Source organism: Triticum urartu, chromosome 5A (genome assembly GCF_056163025.1).
Source record: "Triticum urartu cultivar PI428250 chromosome 5A, HENAU_Tu73, whole genome shotgun sequence".
Taxonomy (NCBI): domain Eukaryota; kingdom Viridiplantae; phylum Streptophyta; class Magnoliopsida; order Poales; family Poaceae; genus Triticum; species Triticum urartu.
In genome coordinates this window covers 339,906,629-339,925,219 of record NC_141877.1, presented here as the reverse complement: position 1 = coordinate 339,925,219, position 18,591 = coordinate 339,906,629, and the positions used below count along the sequence as shown (strand labels likewise).

The 18,591-nt window shown below is 49.9% G+C and overlaps 1 protein-coding gene across 1 annotated transcript; it reads right to left on the bottom strand.

The window, feature by feature from the left end:
- Positions 1–618: 618 nt before the first annotated feature.
- Positions 619–3,709, bottom strand: LOC147971316 (E3 ubiquitin-protein ligase SINA-like 2). The gene is made up of 3 exons (XM_087523914.1): positions 3,587–3,709; positions 2,872–3,495; positions 619–717 (listed from the first exon to the last, which is right to left on the bottom strand). Exons 1-3 carry the CDS (start codon positions 3,707–3,709, stop codon positions 619–621), a joined length of 846 nt encoding a protein of 281 aa, XP_087380040.1.
- Between the last annotated feature and the right edge of the window lie 14,882 nt (positions 3,710–18,591).

Sequence of the window (18,591 nt, the reverse complement as noted above, 5' to 3'; positions counted from 1 at the left end):
ACCATGGGCGTTCTACTTACTAGTAACATTTACATGCCGCCACGCGTCCCCATTTCTTATTAGCTAGGAGGCGCCGTGCAGGGTAGCTACTTGAGTACGAGAGGCGTGCGATTAGACCCCTGCGCGTGCTTATCGGGAGGAGAGCCCTTTGACCTCCATCTGCCGTCCACCTCTCTCCCAAGGTCTCCATTAATGGCGCCCGAGCCTCTATTTAATGGCGTGGCTATGTCTCACTCGACTGAGATTTAAGAGAGAAAAAAGAAAATCTGAAAGCACGAATCTGGATGTAAGATCCGACGGACCTATATAGCATCTACTGCGACTTATAGCAAGACTGATGAATATATAAGGACGATTAATTTTTTTGATCAAAGAAGGGCTTGCCCCTTCCGATTTTCATTAATGAAAACCACCACAATTCACAAGAAGTTCAGTACAACTCCAGCCTAACACGAAGGACTAAAAGCTACCAGATTGAAATCGCAACATCCCAAGAGGCCAACAAAGGCCAAACATCCGTGCTAGAACCCAACATTTCACAACCGACGACACAATCCACATCCTAAACCGATTATTACATCAAAAGAAACCAGGAAACTGAAGGAAGCCCAGCAGCAACTAGAAGAACAGCAACGCCAGGGTCGCCACAGCAAGAGTTTTCTTCATTCCAGCCTCACAACATTGATCTTCCACAGAAAGATAAGGACGATTAATTGTCTTACATAATTAGAAAGATAATTAAAAAAGCCACATGCGGCTACGCCCGAAATACACAAGGGCAAAAGAAGAAGGAAGACAAGGATCTGGCTCACTGATCTCTACTTTCTTGATGCGTTGCTGCAGGCCGCGGGAACTAGTCTCCGCGGCGAGCGGCGATGAACTCTTTCGTGTCCTCAAGACGTTGCTTGAGAACATCCATGGATTCCTCCACCAACCTTTGGTGCTCGTTGCGGAGCATGTCATTCTCGTCCATAAGTTTCTTGACGATGACGCCGGTCCTCTTCAACAAGGCACTGGTCTCCTCCTGCTGGTCTGCACTTCGGACAATCTTCTCCCTCAGCAGGTCGCGCTTGGCCCGGAGCCTCTCATTCCCGTCCCTTAGTTGCCGGATGACGCCGGTAGCTTGTTCAAACAAGGCTTTCATGTCGTCCTGCAACCTCGCCCAGCCGGAGATCTGATCCATCTGGCTATGGACGATCGCATGCATGCGCCTGTAACAGTCATCGCCTGCCCGCGAGAAATTTTCCCAAGCCGCCGCGGCACGGCGGGACATCTCTTCTGCATTCGTGGCGCGGCGGGACATCTCTGCTGCTTCCGCGGCGCGACCGGACCAGTCTGCTGCATCGACAGCGCGGCGGGACCTCCGTGCTGCTTCAGCGGCGCGGCGGGACCTCTGTGCTGCTACTTCCGCGCAGCGAGACATGTCGGCTGCTCTCGCAGCGAGGCGGGACATCTCTCGTGCTTCCGCTTCCATGCTCGCCTCTCCCTGGTGGCAATCTCTCGACCCAGAACTCATGCTGGCCATGGCAGACGCAAAGGAAGGATGCTGAATGACTTGTTTGTTTTTGTGGATGAGGAGTTGAGGAGGAATGTGCAGTCATCTTGGCATACTAGTATTTATAACCGAGTACTAATACGCTCCTAAGTGGGAAACCGTTTAGGTTGTGATCGGTGTGAACAAGTTTGCAATTCAATATAGCATGGTACTAATGTGCTCCTAAGTGGGAAACCGTTTAGGTTGTGATCGGTGTGAACAGGTTTGCAATTCAATATAGCGTGGAGTAATTTGCAATTCAAATTTTAGTTTTTCCATTTTATAAGGCTCAATTTGGTTGTTCCCCAACACATGTTCAGATTCCAAGGTGCATTAAATCATTGCATGCAAGTATTAAGAGAAAATTGACCAATGCATGTACTTTATGCATGCATGCACTGCAATTAATGCATTGGTAAACATAATTTTTTGAGAAAAACAAGAGCATTAATTAGGTGCTTTTGCAAACTACAAAAATTATTCCACCACTCACCATCTTGGTTGGTGAGATTTTTGAATTAAGCCCTGTAAACCGAAAGGAGGGAGTATTGCTGTGTACGTGCAATAACTGGCACCGTCGTATACATATCTTACGGTTAATGGGGCGATCGACAGGAATAGCCGCGTGGTGAGCTCTAGGCTAGTCTTTTTTCAGACGCATTAAACCTCTCTCTCGGGACTTCTCGCACGCACCATCGTGCCACCCACAAAAACTTGTACTCTGAGTTTAGTCGTACATTATACAGGAAGAGAAGAGGTGCACGCACGCACTCGTCCTCTCACACACGCGTTTGTTTTTTCTCGAAAAGGAGGATGATGACCCCCGGCCTCTGCATCTGGGAGTCACACACGCATCTGTAGCTACGAATTGTAGTGTTCTCAACCATCCGATTGGCTCTATCATGGATGTACCTATATACTAAAACATGTTAGATACATCTATATTTTGACAAATGGAAGGCATGTATTGTGGAACGGAGGGAGTGCTTGTCATCAAAATGGATAAAAAGGGACGTATCTAGAACTAAAATACGTCTACATACAGCTCCTTTTATCCATTTTGATGACAAGTAGTACTTCTTACCCAAAGGAACTTTATATCCAACAGACACAAAATATCGGTTCGACTGTTGGAAATTACTGATCTGATGTCGAAGTAATTGCTGCATCGCCACCAAAACCCACCATTTCTTAAGCTAAAGTAGACCAAGGTAATCCCTATATTAGCATATTACTAAGATAAACAGAAGGCACTGTAGAAACATTTAGGACATGAGCTTGTCAATCTGAATGTGGAGGGACACAAGCTTAGCCCCGGCTAGTAGCTTGGGCGGAACTGTCAAGAAGGTCAGCTCCTGCACGTCGACGTCGCCGGGATCCTTGCTGCTTCTCACCTCCATTTCCACCTTGACGGCGTCGGTCGTGCCTTTGGGCTCCCCCCGCGGGCCGTTCGCCCACAGCTTGGCCATGTAGTGCGGCAGTGGGGACACCCCCACTCTGATGCAGACGACCGACACGGCGATAGGCATGCCGATGTCGAGCACGCCATCGACCAAGAAAAACGCGCGGCAGTCCTCCTCCGCGAACAGCAAGAGCCGTGGCTCCGACAGTGGCACTTGCAGCTGGAGCACCTTGCCGTACTGGATCCTATGCACGGGCATGGGATGCGCGGTGCTGATGTGGTGGTAGAGCGCCGACGGCGGGCCTTCGTAGCCGCAGACGGGCATGGGGCATTTGCAGGGCGCGAGCGGACACACGCTCTGGTGATCAGCGAGCTTGTGGTAAGTGAAGTAGAGCCCACAGCCTTCATGCGGGCACTCCACCCTCACCGACGAAAGGACGGAGTCCACCGTCGTGTTTCGCACATCGAAGCCACAGCCGCACTTGCACTTCTGGCACTGCCGCTGGTTCCCGGGGCGCTCGACGCGGTAGTCCGTGCAAGCCAGGTGCCCTCCCTTGCACTACCGAAATTAATCGAACAGCACGTCAATCAAGAAACCTGCACCTTGCTCAATCAGCCGAACGGATGAGGTGTATTCGAATCTCATACACTGGAGGCGTCAAGGGGCGGAGGCACAAGGGGCAGTGGAGCACGGTGAGGTCCATCGAGACCTTAGAGAGCTCCATCGCCGGGTCCTGTTCGGTCTGCATGATCTCGCCCTCATGCACAACCATCTCTCGACTTGGGCCGGGGTATTACAAAGCTTTACCGTCACATATTTTATACTACTTCAAGGTACATTAAATCAACACATGCAAGTATCAAAAAGAGAGTCACGGCATGCATGCATGCATGCGTTGTAATTAATGCATCGGTAAACGCAAATTATTGGAATATATCGAGTGTAGTGCTTTGATGTGTCGCGTCAACTCGTACATCAACGAGAAGTTTGATTATCCTCTCCCTCACGGACTTAACTGCACCTGCCTTTGGCTGTATGACAGGTTGGCCACACACCTGTCGGGCCCACCTGTCATACACGCAAAGGCAGGAGCGTTCCTCCCTCGCCCATGAGCGTGGTGGCTGGCAAGACTAGGAGAAGCTTTCGCTACACGCTCTCCCTCCCGCACGCGGTGGACATGCAGCAGTTCAATCGGTGTCAGATGGCCAGAAGCGTACAATAGTACTCCTCCAGTGCAGTAGTACTCCATCATTGTTCGACTTCCCGAAGAGGCGAAGAGCCAAGCGCAACCCGGACGCTAGTGTGGCAGTTTCATGTGTAGAGTAGTCTAGGATAGCGTGTACCGTGCCTGTAAACTTAAAATCGTTGGGGTCGGCTCCATGCTATGTGGCCGTCTCGAAGTTTTTTTTAAATTAAAAGTCTTCTGGACCTACCTGACACCCTGGTGATTGTAGTTTGCACGCTCATCTGGTCAAGACAGGAATATATATTTTAATTTTTTTTTTCGTAAAGGGGGGACTCCCCGGCCTCTGCATCAGAACGATGCATACGGCCACATATATTTTAATTTGTGGTGGGTAAATGTTAGAGGTTGTAGCAAATATATTGTACACTGCGGGTCTTTCAGCCAAGTTTAGAGGCAAGCATGTGGGGCCAGTGCTATGATGTGTCGCGTCAACTCATACAACGAGGAGAAGCTTGATTTTACTACACGCCTTCTCCCTCACCCATGCGCGCGGTTGCTCGCAAACGAGGACAGGCTTTTGCTTGGTAGTACTTCTACAACAAGCTATGCGTCCCGCTCATGGTGGACGGACATGCAGTAGTGGATTCGACACTTTAGAAGCAGTAGTAGTAACATCATTGTTTGTCTTCTCGAAGAGGCGAAGAGCCAAGCGCAAACCGAACGTTGCAGTTGCGAACATTGGAGCACGCATATAGCCAGGCTCTTGCATGAGACAAAATTGCTATGTGAGCCCACTATTGTACTAGTACGTACAACTACTTGCTAGTATAGCCCTGTAAACCAGAAAGGAGTATTTGCCCTTCTAGATATTTCAACAAGTGACTAGACTACACCGAGACGGAGTACATATGGAGCAAAATGAGTGAATCTGCACCGTAAATAAATACGTACTAGTTCTATCGTTTTCCTCTCCGAGGTGCAAAATATTGAGTATACTGACTAGTCTCTTTTTGACACGCATTTACATTTTTTACACAGTACAGACGCAAGCGCTCATATACACGCGCATACGCTCACCCCTATGAACGCACACACCCACGGCACTATCATCTTGAAATTTATGAAGTCACCATAGGCACCTCGTCATCGACGGGTCCATAGGTGCTTGAATGCCAAGGAGGGAGAGGGTAGCGGTTCCCGAGAGATTGAATGGTCAATGATGCATCCTCAATTACATGCAGAGGGAATTAATTAGAGAAGCAGAATAGAGCCAGCACGATGTGAATGCAACAGAGTTTGGACTCTCATATAATAAAGGCGCCCCACCACTCCAATCCATCTACTCCCAAGTCTCTGCGCAACACTGCTCACTCCAATCCAAGACCAAGTGACCAGAAGCCACAAGCACCTATGGGGGCGATGGACGCGAGCGGCAGTCGGCTGTGCCAAATCATCCAAGGCACCGGCCTGCGGCCCCGCACCGCGCAGCGTTTCCAGATGGTGCTGGCGACCGCAGGCATCGTTCATGCGGTCATCACCACTGAGGGAGGAAACCCACAGCTGCCAGAGGGGTCCGATCCTCTGCCCATGTCGTTCTCTCCGACACAGCGCCGGCTCAGAAGGTCCTCTGACCCTTCTTCCTCCCTGTCGTATTGTCCGCAGATCCGACCTGCCGCCGCCGACATCCGGCGATCCTCAGATATAAGTTCTTCGAAAGCGGCCTTGCTCTACTGCCCCAGCTCCCCACGTGTCTGCATGTGCATCTTTTTCTACTCCCATCAGCTCTTCCAAAGCCACCTAAATTTTTAGTATTATTAGAGGTAAAGCTACTTCATGCATTCGAATCTAGGGCTTTGTTCAAACAACAAATAAAGAGGGGAAAATTGTAGCATGAATCTAGGACTTGATTCAAAGAGGAAATAATATGGTGAAAGTAGTAGAGACCGAATACCCAACCGGTCTCTTGGTTGAAAAGGGAAATAATGGGAACATGCAGTACAAACTGGATAAGGAACAGATCTATTATTGGTTGAAAAAAGGATAGAAAGTGGCGGCTGGTGGACAAGTCAACAAAGTATGTCCAGGATTAGATTTGCTGCCATCACATAGTAAAAGGTCTCCAGGATTAGATTTGCTGCCCTCACATAGTAAAAGGTCTCAAGATTAGATTTGCTGCCCTCACATAGTAAAAGGTCTCAGGATTAGATTTGCCCCTCACATAGTAAAAGGTCTCCAGGATTAGATTTGCTGCCCTCACATAGTAAAAGGTCTCCAGGATTAGATTTGCTGCCCTCACATAGTAAAAGGTCTCCAGGATTATATTTGCTGCCCTCACATAGCACAAGGTCTCCAGGATTAGGTTTGCTGCCCTCACATAGCATGAACAAACTCGGCATCACCACTTTATGCCTCCTTGTAGGTACATTGTGCTGATGCGTCCACTGTCGCATGTCCTTATACCAACCTTTTGCTGTTGTTAATGTAAGGGCGCATGTAAAATGAAGCGATCACACTGTTACCTTAGGGACATGTCTAACCAGTGTTATTGTTAATCTAATGCCTCCAGTGATAAGATGCAATTAAACTGTGTTACAGATGGCACTCCTGTTGTTTTCCCTAGTATGATAAGTAAGTTGCTCCTTTACGCTGCTGAGTGTCCTGGTGTCCCCACGGTCCCATGCCCTTAAACCAACTCTTTAGCTGCTGTGGATTTACAGTGTCTGGTAAACAAGCAATGCCACCATTAAAGTAATCCCATATTTGAGGAATCTCATTGTTGATCGTAATGCTTCTGGTAACATGAAGCATTGCTTACGTTTTAAAATTTCTACTGTCCTTGCATGATTCCCATTAACATAATTAAGATGCTTCTTTTCATTTTGTATATGTTTCGTATATTCTTATTGACCAGCAACTGTTTACTTTCTATCTTTTTGTGCAGATAGGGATATCCATTTCACCTTATTGCTATTGTGACCTTTTGGTGAACTACACAAAACACTTTTTTTGGAATAAGTGTCTTGCACAGTTCAACTAAAATGTCACGTGGGCAACATCTCTCAATTTTGGTGGAACTGCACAAAATGGTGATTGGAGTTTCCAAAATCTCCGTCAAGTTCTGTTGGTAATCTCGTGCAACATTTTATTAGCCTTTGCAAGATGGAGTCGTCATTGTCACCACAATGGCACTTTATTTTAGTGGAACTGCACAAAAGGATAAGAAAATTATAGTTGCACCTTACATGAGCCGGACAGCCAACCTTAATGTTCCTCAATTTTAGTGAAACTACTAAAGAAGAACCTGCCAGCTCACAAGAGCAAGTACTTCTTGCTAGCTAAATGATGCAATCTTTGCTTCATTTCAGGTGAACTGCAGAAAAAGGCGCATGAATTGAATCATGGAACTCCAGGCAGACCTCATCCAAGTAGAGCTGGAGGTTGAGTTCAAGGAGGCCGCTATTAAAGTGAAATCATGCTCTCCTGTCTCCTTGTTTGTGATGTGCAAAAATGTTGTGCAAACAGGAATACTCAACTACAGATGTTGTGACGGTCAAGAGCATTCGCCAAGTTCTTCGATTGTATGACATGGCTAGCCAAGATGGATTTAATCCCGATATTCACTTTATCAAAAGGCTCTAATGGGTTGGTTCTGAATCTTGCAAGCTGAGAATCAGTGAGATGTGTAGGCATCTTTATTGTACTTATTATTTGAATCTTATTTGTTGGTTCTGAATCTTGCAAGCTGAGAATCAGTGAGATGTGTAGGCATCTTTGTTGTACTTATTATTTGGATCTTATTTGTTGGTTCTGAATCTTGCAAGCTGGGAATCAATGAGATGTGTAGGCATCTTTGTTGTACTTATTATTTGGATCTTATTTGTTGGTTCTGAATCTTGCAAGCTGGGAAACACGATATGATGATGCAGAGGACAACAACCATAACAAACATTTCAAACTTGGTAGTATTATCTTTGTGAAAGTGCGACAAATGTGCTGATCATGTGCGTCCTGCGAATAATAATTCTAATTGTTGTGCATGTTGATCCTATGGCACTGATAGAACGAGCGAATGCATTGCTTGTTTTAAGTATAAATTTCTATTAAAGCTAATTAAATTTAAGTAAAGTGACCACTAACTCCTGTTATTACAGTACCAATACAGACCCGCTCGTGAACCGACGTGTGGCCGAGGGTGCATCTTCTGTCGGGCGTGCAGCGGACGAGGGAGGGGTAGTAACTGTTGTCGCCTGCACACACTCAGCTTACTGTTGAATCCAGTTCCCCAAGAGCTGAAAAACGAACTGCTGCCGCCGCCTACACACTCGTTCACTCGAAGAGACTCCAATGGCGATCCGGGGGGTGAGCCTGCTGGATATGGACTTCAGCAAGGAGTTCCCCTTTGAGTTCGCCGTTCAGTCCTATGGCTGCACCAAGTTGAATGTGATGTATACCAATGATACGGACTCGGTGAAGCTCTGCCTCGCCTCAGTCCTATGGCTAAACCAGGTTCTGGAGCATTCGCCCGTTTCATCGGCAGCACCGACTGCACCTTCGTTGCGGTGGAGAGAAGGAAGAACGCGGCGATTCGGCCATCTGGTGCAACAAGCTTGTCGACATCCAGAAGCAATATAAGATCATCAGCAACGGGCAGGAGAAGGACTCCGTGGTTGACCTCGCTGAGACCATCATCGACCCCTGATACGCCAACATGAAAGAAGACGACCTGAACACGTGGGAGGTACCTCTGAATCTAGCCTACATAACCTACGCGGCCAAGGACGCAAACGCATGCTACGACATGTACAGGCAGATCTTGGACATGAGGGCGTGTCTGCTTCCCGTAACCGACGAGTACACGGACAACCGCAGCATCATGATCAAGCGTGCCAGGAAGGTCTAGATGTTGTACTTTATCTGTTTATAAGCACCTTTATCATCTGAGTGTTTCATGCATTAACCTATGTGTCGTAATTATCTGTTTTGTCTGAAATATTTCTTTTAAGAACCCATTAACCTGATTGCTTTTTTTAGTGGCTATTTGCTTATGTATGTAAACTAGTTCACTTGTCCGTAAAAAAAACTAGTTCACTCAGCTGCCGTGCTTTGAATCTCCTTCCTCCCAACATATTCCCCTCCTCAGGTGGACCCAGCAGGTCTCTGAATTTTCTCCCACTTTCTTTTTCGATATAAACTGAGTTTTCTCCCAGTACTTTCCCCTAGAACCAACTCAACTGTCCCACGTCTAGCCTAAAAAATAATAATACCCCACGTACTATTAACTCATCAAATTAAAATGATATTTTATTTCGTAAGTTGAAAGTTTTTACAAAATAATAATAATAATTGTTTATATATAACTTGGTAAGTTAACTCCTAGTGATTGCGTACATAAGCTTGCAAAGATTTTACTGACGTGCAATCATGTGTTTATGTTTTCATAACATTTCTCCGTCTAGCCCAACATGATATTTTCACCCAGCCCAGCAAGTCCGCGGATTTCGAGAAAAATGCAAATGGGATTTAAACGGGCTGCATAGATGCTACATCATTGTTTCACCCAGCCCACCAAATGGACTAAAAAACAAATGGACTGGCTGACATGTGGGCCAGTAGGTCGAAGCCTAAGAAGGTGTTGGATTTACATCCAACGGCCGGCATTCTTCTTCAATCTCTCGTCTTCTTCCCCCAGTGCTGCCAGAACCGCCTGCTCCAGCCTTCGGCGTCCAGAGGCGTTGTTTTGCGCTCCTCAGCGAAACGCTACCCCGCCGATGGCCAGGCCATCCCTCCACTCCGCACCTCATGTTATTCTCTGCCGATTGTAGGCCCACCCCGCACCCGAACCAGTCAATTTTCCCACTCCTCTCCGTCTGCGACTCCACTGCCGCGTCTTCCCCATCTCCGGGTCGTTCCAGTCAGGGGCCTCGCCGTCGTCCATCGCCTCGGTGCACTCGACGCGGCGTGGTCAACATATAAGAGTCATCGGAAGAGGACTATACATGGAGAGCCTGACGGCTGGGACCCATGAGGTCCATGGTCGCACGTAAGGAAAGTTCCTCCTTATTACGCACTGTACGTGCACTGTACGTGGGAAGGGCTTCTGTATTTCACGAAAAAAACGTTCCCCCCGCTGACAGGTCGGACCCACCAGCTATATCTTCTCACGCAATGAAGTGCCTCCTTATTACGCACCAAAATATGAATACCCCCTGCTAGCTGGGACCCACCATAGTGGGTGGCTGACTTGTGGGCCTCCTAAGTTGACGAGGACGGAGGGCTTTGTCAACTTAGTCAATATGAACGATTCTAGCTCCAGTGACCGTATGATGTCCTTCCAACAGCCATAGTGCTTCTTCAACCTCTGGTCTTCTTGCTCCAGCCGCCCAAAGCAGCGCCGGTCGTGCCGCGTGCTCCTGCCTCTCGTGGCCGGTTGTGATGCCGCGGAGGCCTCACCGCCCCCTACTACTCCCACCGCTGGCCCAGGGTATCCCTCTACTCACCCACACCCCCTGTTATTCTGCGGCAACGGCAGCCTCATGCCGCAGCCGAACCAGTGAACCCTCGTACTCCTCTCCGCGGCATCCACTGCCGTGTCTTCCCCGGCTCCGCGCTATCCCCTTCCTAGGCCTCGCCGTCGTCCACCGCCTTGGTGCTCTCAGCGCGGCATGGTCAATGTGGTTAACGACCGACTTCCATCGGAAGAGTACTGTACGTGGAGAGGCTGACAGCTGGGTCCACAGCCACAGCCCAGTTTTTTTGTGATTTGCCAAGCAAGTCGCTTTGTCAGGCCTGTTGGGCTGCAAATCTTTCAAGACGAGGAGAGCTTCATTCGGCTGGCCGAGAAAATGACCTATCAGTAATGAGAAATGGGTTGTACATTTTTAAAACACATCAAACTGGCAATTAGTTTCAAATATCTTTTTTTCATTTCGAGATTTTAAATTACATTAATTTTTATGTGTGGAGAATTTGTTGGATTTTATATTGATATACATTTATTTTTACAATCAGTTTGAATGTGAGTCGCAATTTCGGGATTAAAAACAGTTCGGACCGCACCGAAATATGCAAAATTTCGTATAATTTTTTAACCGTGGCCACAATATGGGCTGTAATGCTAACAAAAAGAATATGGGCTTCAAAAAAACCTTAAGAATTAGCAAATGGGCTGTAAATTATTAGAAATAATGGCAGATGGGTTGTATGCTATTTTCCAAAGATTTGAGGCTTTCCTAAAAAAAGGTTGACGCACAAGCAGTGACTGTTGGATGTCCATCGAACGGCCGTCGTGCTTCTTCAATCTCCGCTCTTCCTGCTCCAGCCGCTCAAACAAGCGCCGGCAGGACTGCCTGCTCCCTCCTCCCCGCGGCCGGCTGTGCTGCCGCGCAGGCCTCACCGCCCCACCGTACTCCCATCGCTGGCCTAGCCATCCCTGTACTCACCCACACCTGCTGTTATTCTCCAGCGATGGCAGACAAACCAGTAAACCCTCGTACAGTCGTACTCCCCTCCGTGTGGGAAACAACTGCCGAGTCTTCCCTGCCTCCGTGTCGTTCCCTTCCTAGGCCTCGCCGTCGTCCAACGCCCTGGTGCTCTTGGCGCGGCCTGGTCAACGTGGTCAACGACCGACATGCATCTGAAGTGGATTGTACGTGGAGAGGCCGACAGCTGGGTCCACGGCCGCATGCAAGGAAATGCCTCCTTATTACGCGTAAAATAATGATTCCTCCACCTGACATCAGGGACCCACCGAAAGGGCCTCTGTATTTTGCGGAAAAAAAAACGTTACCGCCGCTGACAGCTCGGACCCACCAGCTATATCTTCGCACGCAAGGAAGTGCCTCCTTATTACGCACAAAAAAATGAATACTCCCCCTCTTAGCTGGGACCCAGTATAGTGGCAGGCTGACTTGTGGGCCTACTAAGTTGACGGGGACAGAGGGCTTTGTCAACTTAGTCAATATGCAAGATTCTAGCTCCAGTGACCGTACGATGTCCATCCAACGGCCGTAGTGCTTCTTCAACCTCTGGTCTTCTTGCTCCAGCCGCCCAAACCAGCGCTGGTCGTGCCTTGTGCTCCTGCCTCCCGTGGCCGGCTGCGATGCGGCAGAGGCCTCACCGCCCCCTACTACTCCCACCGCTGGCCAGGCCATCCCTCTACTCACCCACACCCCCTGTTATTCTGCAACGACGGCAGCCTCACACCGCAGCGAACCAGTGAACCCCCGTACTCCTCTAAGTGTGGGCATCCACTGCCGCGTCTTCCCTGGCTCCGTGTCGTCCCCTTCCTAGGCCTCGCCGTTGTCCACTGCCCTGGTGCTCTCGGCGCGGCGTGGTCAACGTGGTCAAGGAACGGCTTCCATCGGACGTGGACTGTACGTGGAGAGGCTGATAGCTGGGTCCACGGCCGCAGCAAGAAAGTGCCTCCTTATTACATGTAAAATAATTATTCCTCCACCTGACAACAGGGACCCACTGGACGGGCCACCGTATTTCGTGAAAAAAAACGTTTGCCCCTGACTGCTGGGACCCACCAGCTACATCTTCGCACGCAAGGAAGTGCGACCGGGCAAAAAAAATGATTCGCCCCCCTGACTGCTAGGACCCACCAGCTACATCTTCGCAGGCAAGGAAGTGCCTGACAGTCGGGACCCACCTGGTCGAAGCGTACGTAGAGTTGTCATTCTGGTCGCGAACGTGTACGTACATATATACTGGTGGATGTAGAGGCGCGAACGTGTCGTAGTAGAGGCGCATACGTGTCATAGTAGAGGCGCGCACGTAGCATGTACACGTACGTACAGCAGCCAGGGTGCAAGAAAGAAAATACGGCCACATATGTGTACATACGGGCGGGGTCTCGAACGCCTACTCGCGCATACGTACGGCCAGGGCTTGTGTACATGGCTGGGTCGGAACGGAGAAACAATGTCGTCGTCGTGTTCATGGGGAGGCAACGGAATGCGTCGTGTTCATGGGGAGGCAACGGAATGTGTCGTGTTCATCGAGAGGCAACGGAACGCGTGGGAGCCAACCGGCTGGGTCGGAACGGAATGCGTGGTTGTGTTCATTGGGAGGGCTTGGACGGAACAGGCGATGGAAACGAGGCCTGGCGTACCGCACAGCGGAGGAAACGGACCTCCTACATTCGGAACGAGGTCCTGTTGATCGGGAGGGGTATGGCGTACCGCAAAACGGAGGAAACGGACCTCCTACGGTCGAACCGGGGTCCTGTTGATCAGGAGGGGTGTGGCGTACCGCAAAACGGACGAAACGGACCTCCTAGGGTCGAAACGGGGGTCCTGTTGATCCGGATGGGTGTGGCGTACCGCAAAACAGATGAAACGGACTTGTGTTGGAGCGCTACGGTCGAAACGGGGGTCCTGTTCATCGGGAGGGGTGTGGCGTACCGCAAAACGGGACTCCACGGGATACTGTTCATCTCCACCGTCGACCTCCTCCAGCCTCCACGGGCTACCATCGACCTCCTCCGGCCTCCACGGGCTCCTGTTCATCCAGCCTCCACCGGCTACTATTCAACCACCCCTCCACGGGCACCCCTCCACCGTCTACTGTTCATCCAGCCCTCCACACCATGGGGTCCTGTTCAACCACCCCTCCACGGGCACCCCTCCACCGTCTATTGTTCATCCAGCCCTCCACCACACCACAGGGTCCTGTTCATCCAGAGGCAACGCCATCGCTCACTGTTCATCCAACCCCCCCCCCCCCCGCAACGCTCACTGTTCATCCCAGAGGCAGCATCGACCGGCTTCAGTTAGCAGCAATAGCGAAGGAATCGCTCGATCGGGTTCAGTTAACAGCCATCGATCGATCGCCCGGGTTCAGTAACGCGTAGCCTGCAGTGCAATCGCTCGGGTTCAGTTAGAGCCCTCGCTCGGGTTCAGTTAGAGCCAACGCCTTGCACACACGCGCGTACGTGTACGAGAGAAACGCACATCGCTTGGCCCCCGACCTACCACCATAACCGGGAACTCCCTGAAATTTTCCTCCCCCTTGCTTCTACCACGGTTTTTTCCGTCATGGACGGCCCAAAGAATGTCATGCAGCTGCGTCTCCGGCCCGCCCAGGACGAAAAGCCCATTTTCAGTCATGATTTTTTGTCATAGAAGTAGGAGCCCACCACATCTATGATCATATCGGGGTTTGTCACAATTATCATCATAGAAGTGTCATATGTATGACAGAAAAAAATTTCGTTCGGCCCAAAATGTCACGGATGCGTCTTTTTTTTTGTAGTGACTCATTCCCATGAGGAGTAGGCGATGCAGCAGGGTCGTCGTTGAGGTTCGGTGGTGCAGAAGAACTTGGTGCATTGTTGACATGCGCTGAAGTTGGAGGTGGTGAGGTAGCATCATCTTGATCATCTATGACTCTGGCATTCACCATTGCAGCTGAGGAGGAATAGTCAGAGTCTTCGAGTGAGGGAGTCCGACGCAAGTGAGCATTCCTTGGAGGAGTTGAGTCAAACTTGAATCTCTCTGTGAAGCCATCATCTTGAAGATCAGCTTTAGCATTGAGCAATGTCAAGCTCTTCCATGGCCTCCAACAGGTTTTGTTTGTAACAAAGGCATTCTTGGTGGCAATATTGCGAATGCGATTGACGTCCACCAAGAGGCTTTGCATCTGACGCTTAAGCCAGTCATGATGCTTATCCTGTTTCTGATGTAGAGCGACAAGAAGTTCTCGGTCATTGAGAACACAAGATCGCTTCCGAGGTCTTTGGGAGATGGTACTTGCAGTGGCTTCAGTATGGGTGCGAGGAGCACGTGTATTGCCAGCCAAGGGATAAACACGAGAAACGGCCTGAACTCCTTCAATGGGTTGGGTGAAGCTTTGATGATCGACATTGTGAAGATAAATTGGCTCCTTTGCAGGCTCTAGGTAAATGGCTTCGACAGACAGATCAACCTCTGGCAAGAATATAAGATTATTGCGCACAGACGGCTGATAGTTGATAGCAGAGTGAAGCTTGATGAGGCGCATTATCCATGGAGCATAGAACTTCAGACCAAAGATATCGGAGCCAGATGCAGCCAACTGTCTGATGAAGAAGTCTTCAGCATTGAAGCTGATGCCATTGAAGATATAGAAGAGCAATGTCTTCATTGCTCCTTCAAGCTTCGCTGCAGGAGAATGTCCTTTGACCGGCCAGAGAGTTCACCTGATAATATGGTAAATAGTGCGGGGCAGATACTCTAGGTCTCCAACAAAGAACTCCTTAGGATAGTCAGCGTCTTGTGGCAGTGGCGTCATCATGCTTAGCATTTGGCTCATGTTTGGCTCTGGCTTCTGGAAGATGCTTTCCAACGCATTCTGGTGTAGCTGACAACCTGATTCATAATGTTTTCCAGGAGTGGGCAGGGCAGTGAGCTCAGTGATGTATTGGGCTTTAGCTTCATGGTGTACATCGCCTGTCATCCACTCAAGGATCCAAGTCTTCGGATCCCTGTTGTAGCCGCGAATGTGAAGGGTAGCATAAAATTGTAGCAGAAGCTCTTCATTCCAATGTTCTTTGGCAGTCATAAACTGTAGAAGGCCAGCATCTCTGAAGAAGTCAAGGGCTTCTTCTAGGCAGGGCAGACCAGCCATGGCTTCGCTTTCTAGACGCATATGAGGGAAAATGCGCCCCTGATTGTATAAGATGCAGGAATAGTAGTTGCGCTGCTGATAACTCCAGAATCAATCTGATGAGATTCTTGGCCTTGTGTAGGGGTTCTTGGCACTATTAAAGAATGTGTTGTGTGCCTTGAAGCCATTCAGATTAAACGATGCTGGTGAAGTTGTAGTACCTGGAAACCTTGGCAGCCTAGGCTTTGGCTTCTGGACCTGAGGCCTGTGCTCCACATGATAGTCAAATTGCGGGCCGGCGGCAGGTGTAGGAACCAGAATGGGCCAGCGAACGGTGGTAAGTTGGCCTTGATAAAATGCTTGCTCAAGGGTGTGTGGCCGTGGAGGCGGTACATGAGCAGTGGAATTGACTTCTGGCTGCAGATTTGCGTCAGGAGTAGCATTAGCTTCAAGCGCCACATTAGCTTCAGGCGCCACATTAGCTTCGGCCATGACAACGTCATTGGCTTCAGTGTGGGTGTTAGTGGCCGCCTCAGAGTTTTCAACCTCCACTCGAGTAGCTGGAGGGTCGGACACATTCTCCTCGAGAACAACTTCAGGGTTGGACGAAGGTGTAGCAACACGTTCTTCATCTCTTGGTTCTTCTTGTTCATCGGCTGATGCAGCCAGAATATCTTCAGCCGCTTTGGCTTCAGACTCTGGGATGTTCGCATTAGGAGAGGCTTCAGGAAAGACTTGGCAAGAAACGGATTGACACTCTTCTCCTTCTGGAACACTTGACAGAGTGACCTGTGGCCTTGGTCCTTTGTGAAGCCTGCGGAGTGCGGGCGATGCCTTTGGAGAGGGACTTGGCTAGGCCACAAAGTCATTGTCTTCAAGCACCGAAGTGGTGACTTGGGGTGGGGGAGTACTTGGTGATTCTTCTCGACGGGGGGAGCCTTATGGGTGATGAGCCCATGAGTCATCCTGAAAAATTGGCATCAATGGACAACCAATGCTGATGAGTTCGCTGTTCGTGAGAACAGGTGATGATACCACATTGTGTTCGATCTGAGGAAAGACTTCATCATCTTCAACATTGTCTTGATGACCAATGTCTTGAGCTGCGGTGGGGTCAACAGCTGGAATGTCTTCAACTTCTGGAGCCTCTGTGGAAGCAGGCTCATGAACTATCAACTGGCGCTCACGATGTTCAGACGTAGGACGAGCAACTGAGATTGGCTCGACGACAAGGGGCTCTATGGGAGCAGCCTGATCTTTCTTCTTGGTTTTTCTCTTCTTGGTCGGTGGAGCATCATCAGTGGTGGCCTTGGTCTTGCGCTTTCGGGCTTCGGCTTCATCTGCCCTTGTTTTCTTGAGCTCCAAAGCCACTGTGGGGACTTTAGGCTTCGAGCTATCATACTTGCCGGGAAGACAATGTGAGGTTCTTCCTGCCTTGATGCTTCTGGTTGGGCCACAGCGGGCTTATTCTTCCTCTTCTTGGCAGTTGAGGGAGTCCTGGATTAGGGGGTCTCCAGACAGCCGGACGATATCCTTTGGCCGGACTGTTGGACTATGAAGATACAAGATTGAAGACTTCGTCCCGTGTCCGGATGGGACTCTCCTTGGCGTGGAAGGCAAGCTAGGCAATACGGATATATAGATCTCCTCCCTTGTAACCGACTCTGTGTAACCCTAGCCACCTCCGGTGTCTATATAAACCGGAGGGTTTAGTCCGTAGGACAACATACAATCATACCATAGGCTAGCTAGTAGGGTTTAGCCTCTACGATCTCGTGGTAGATCAACTCTTGTAATACTCATATCATCAAGAACAATCAAGCAGGATGTAGGGTATTACCTCCATCAAGAGGGCCCGAACCTGGGTAAACATCGTGTCCCCTGCCTCCTCTTACCATCCGCCTTAGACGCACAGTTCGGGACCCCTACCCGAGATCTGCCGGTTTTGACACCGACATTGGTGCTTTCATTGAGAGTTCCACTGTGTCGTCACCGTAAGGCTCGATGGCTCCTCCGATCATCGATAACGATGCGGTCCAGGGTGAGGTTTTTCTCCCCGGACAGATCTTTATATTCGGCGGCTTCGCACTACGGGCCAATTCGCTTGGCCATCTGGAGCAGATCGAAAGCTACGCCCCTGGCCATCAGGTCAGGTTCGGAAACCTAAACTACACTGCCGACATCCGCGGAGACTTGATCTTCGACGGATTCGAGCCCATGTCAGGCGCGCCGCACAGTCACGACAAGCATGACGTAACTCTGCCATTAGACATTGTTCGGGAGATCGCATCTGCAACTACTCTGGCCTTCAATCCGGATCAGATTGTGCCATCCGAGGACGGAGGGTTAGACCCCGCCATGGAGGCCGCACTCTCTGTGGCGATAGAGCCGGATACTGACTTCACCCCTTACGAGAGCCGTGTCGCCGAACCACAGTATTCGTCTCCGGCCACGGACTCCGAACTGCTTGCATCCGTGCCCATCAAATCCGACTGGGCGCCGATCATGGAGTTCTCGCCTTTCGGCGATGTGCTAAATTCTTCAAGGTCTCTCTCCTTGTCAGGAGAACCTTGGCCGAACTATGTCCGGCTAGAATGGGATGCGGACGATGAAGAAATTCGCTGCCCACCCACCACCCACTTAGTAGCCACTGTCGACGATTTAACCAACATGCTCGACTTCGACTCTGAAGACATCGACGGTATGGACGACGATGCAGGAGATGAACAGGAACCACCGCCCACAGGGCGCTGGACCACCACCTCATCATACGATATATACATGGTGGACACCCCCAAAGAAGGCAATGGCGACGAGATAGCGGAGGATGACCCTTCCAAGAAGCAACACAAGCGCCGATGTCAGCGGCGCCGCTCCAA

Excerpts from the sequence above, each read along its gene's own strand:
- LOC147971316 (XM_087523914.1), bottom strand. The coding sequence starts at position 3,709 with ATGGTTGTGCATGAGGGCGAGATCATGCAGACCGAACAGGACCCGGCG. Across the intron at positions 3,496-3,586 it reads TCCGCCCCTTGACGCCTCCA|TGCAAGGGAGGGCACCTGGC; the intron begins GTGTATGAGATT and ends TAATTTCGGTAG. Across the intron at positions 718-2,871 it reads AGGAGCTGACCTTCTTGACA|ACAATTAATCGTCCTTATCT; the intron begins GTTCCGCCCAAG and ends TAATTATGTAAG.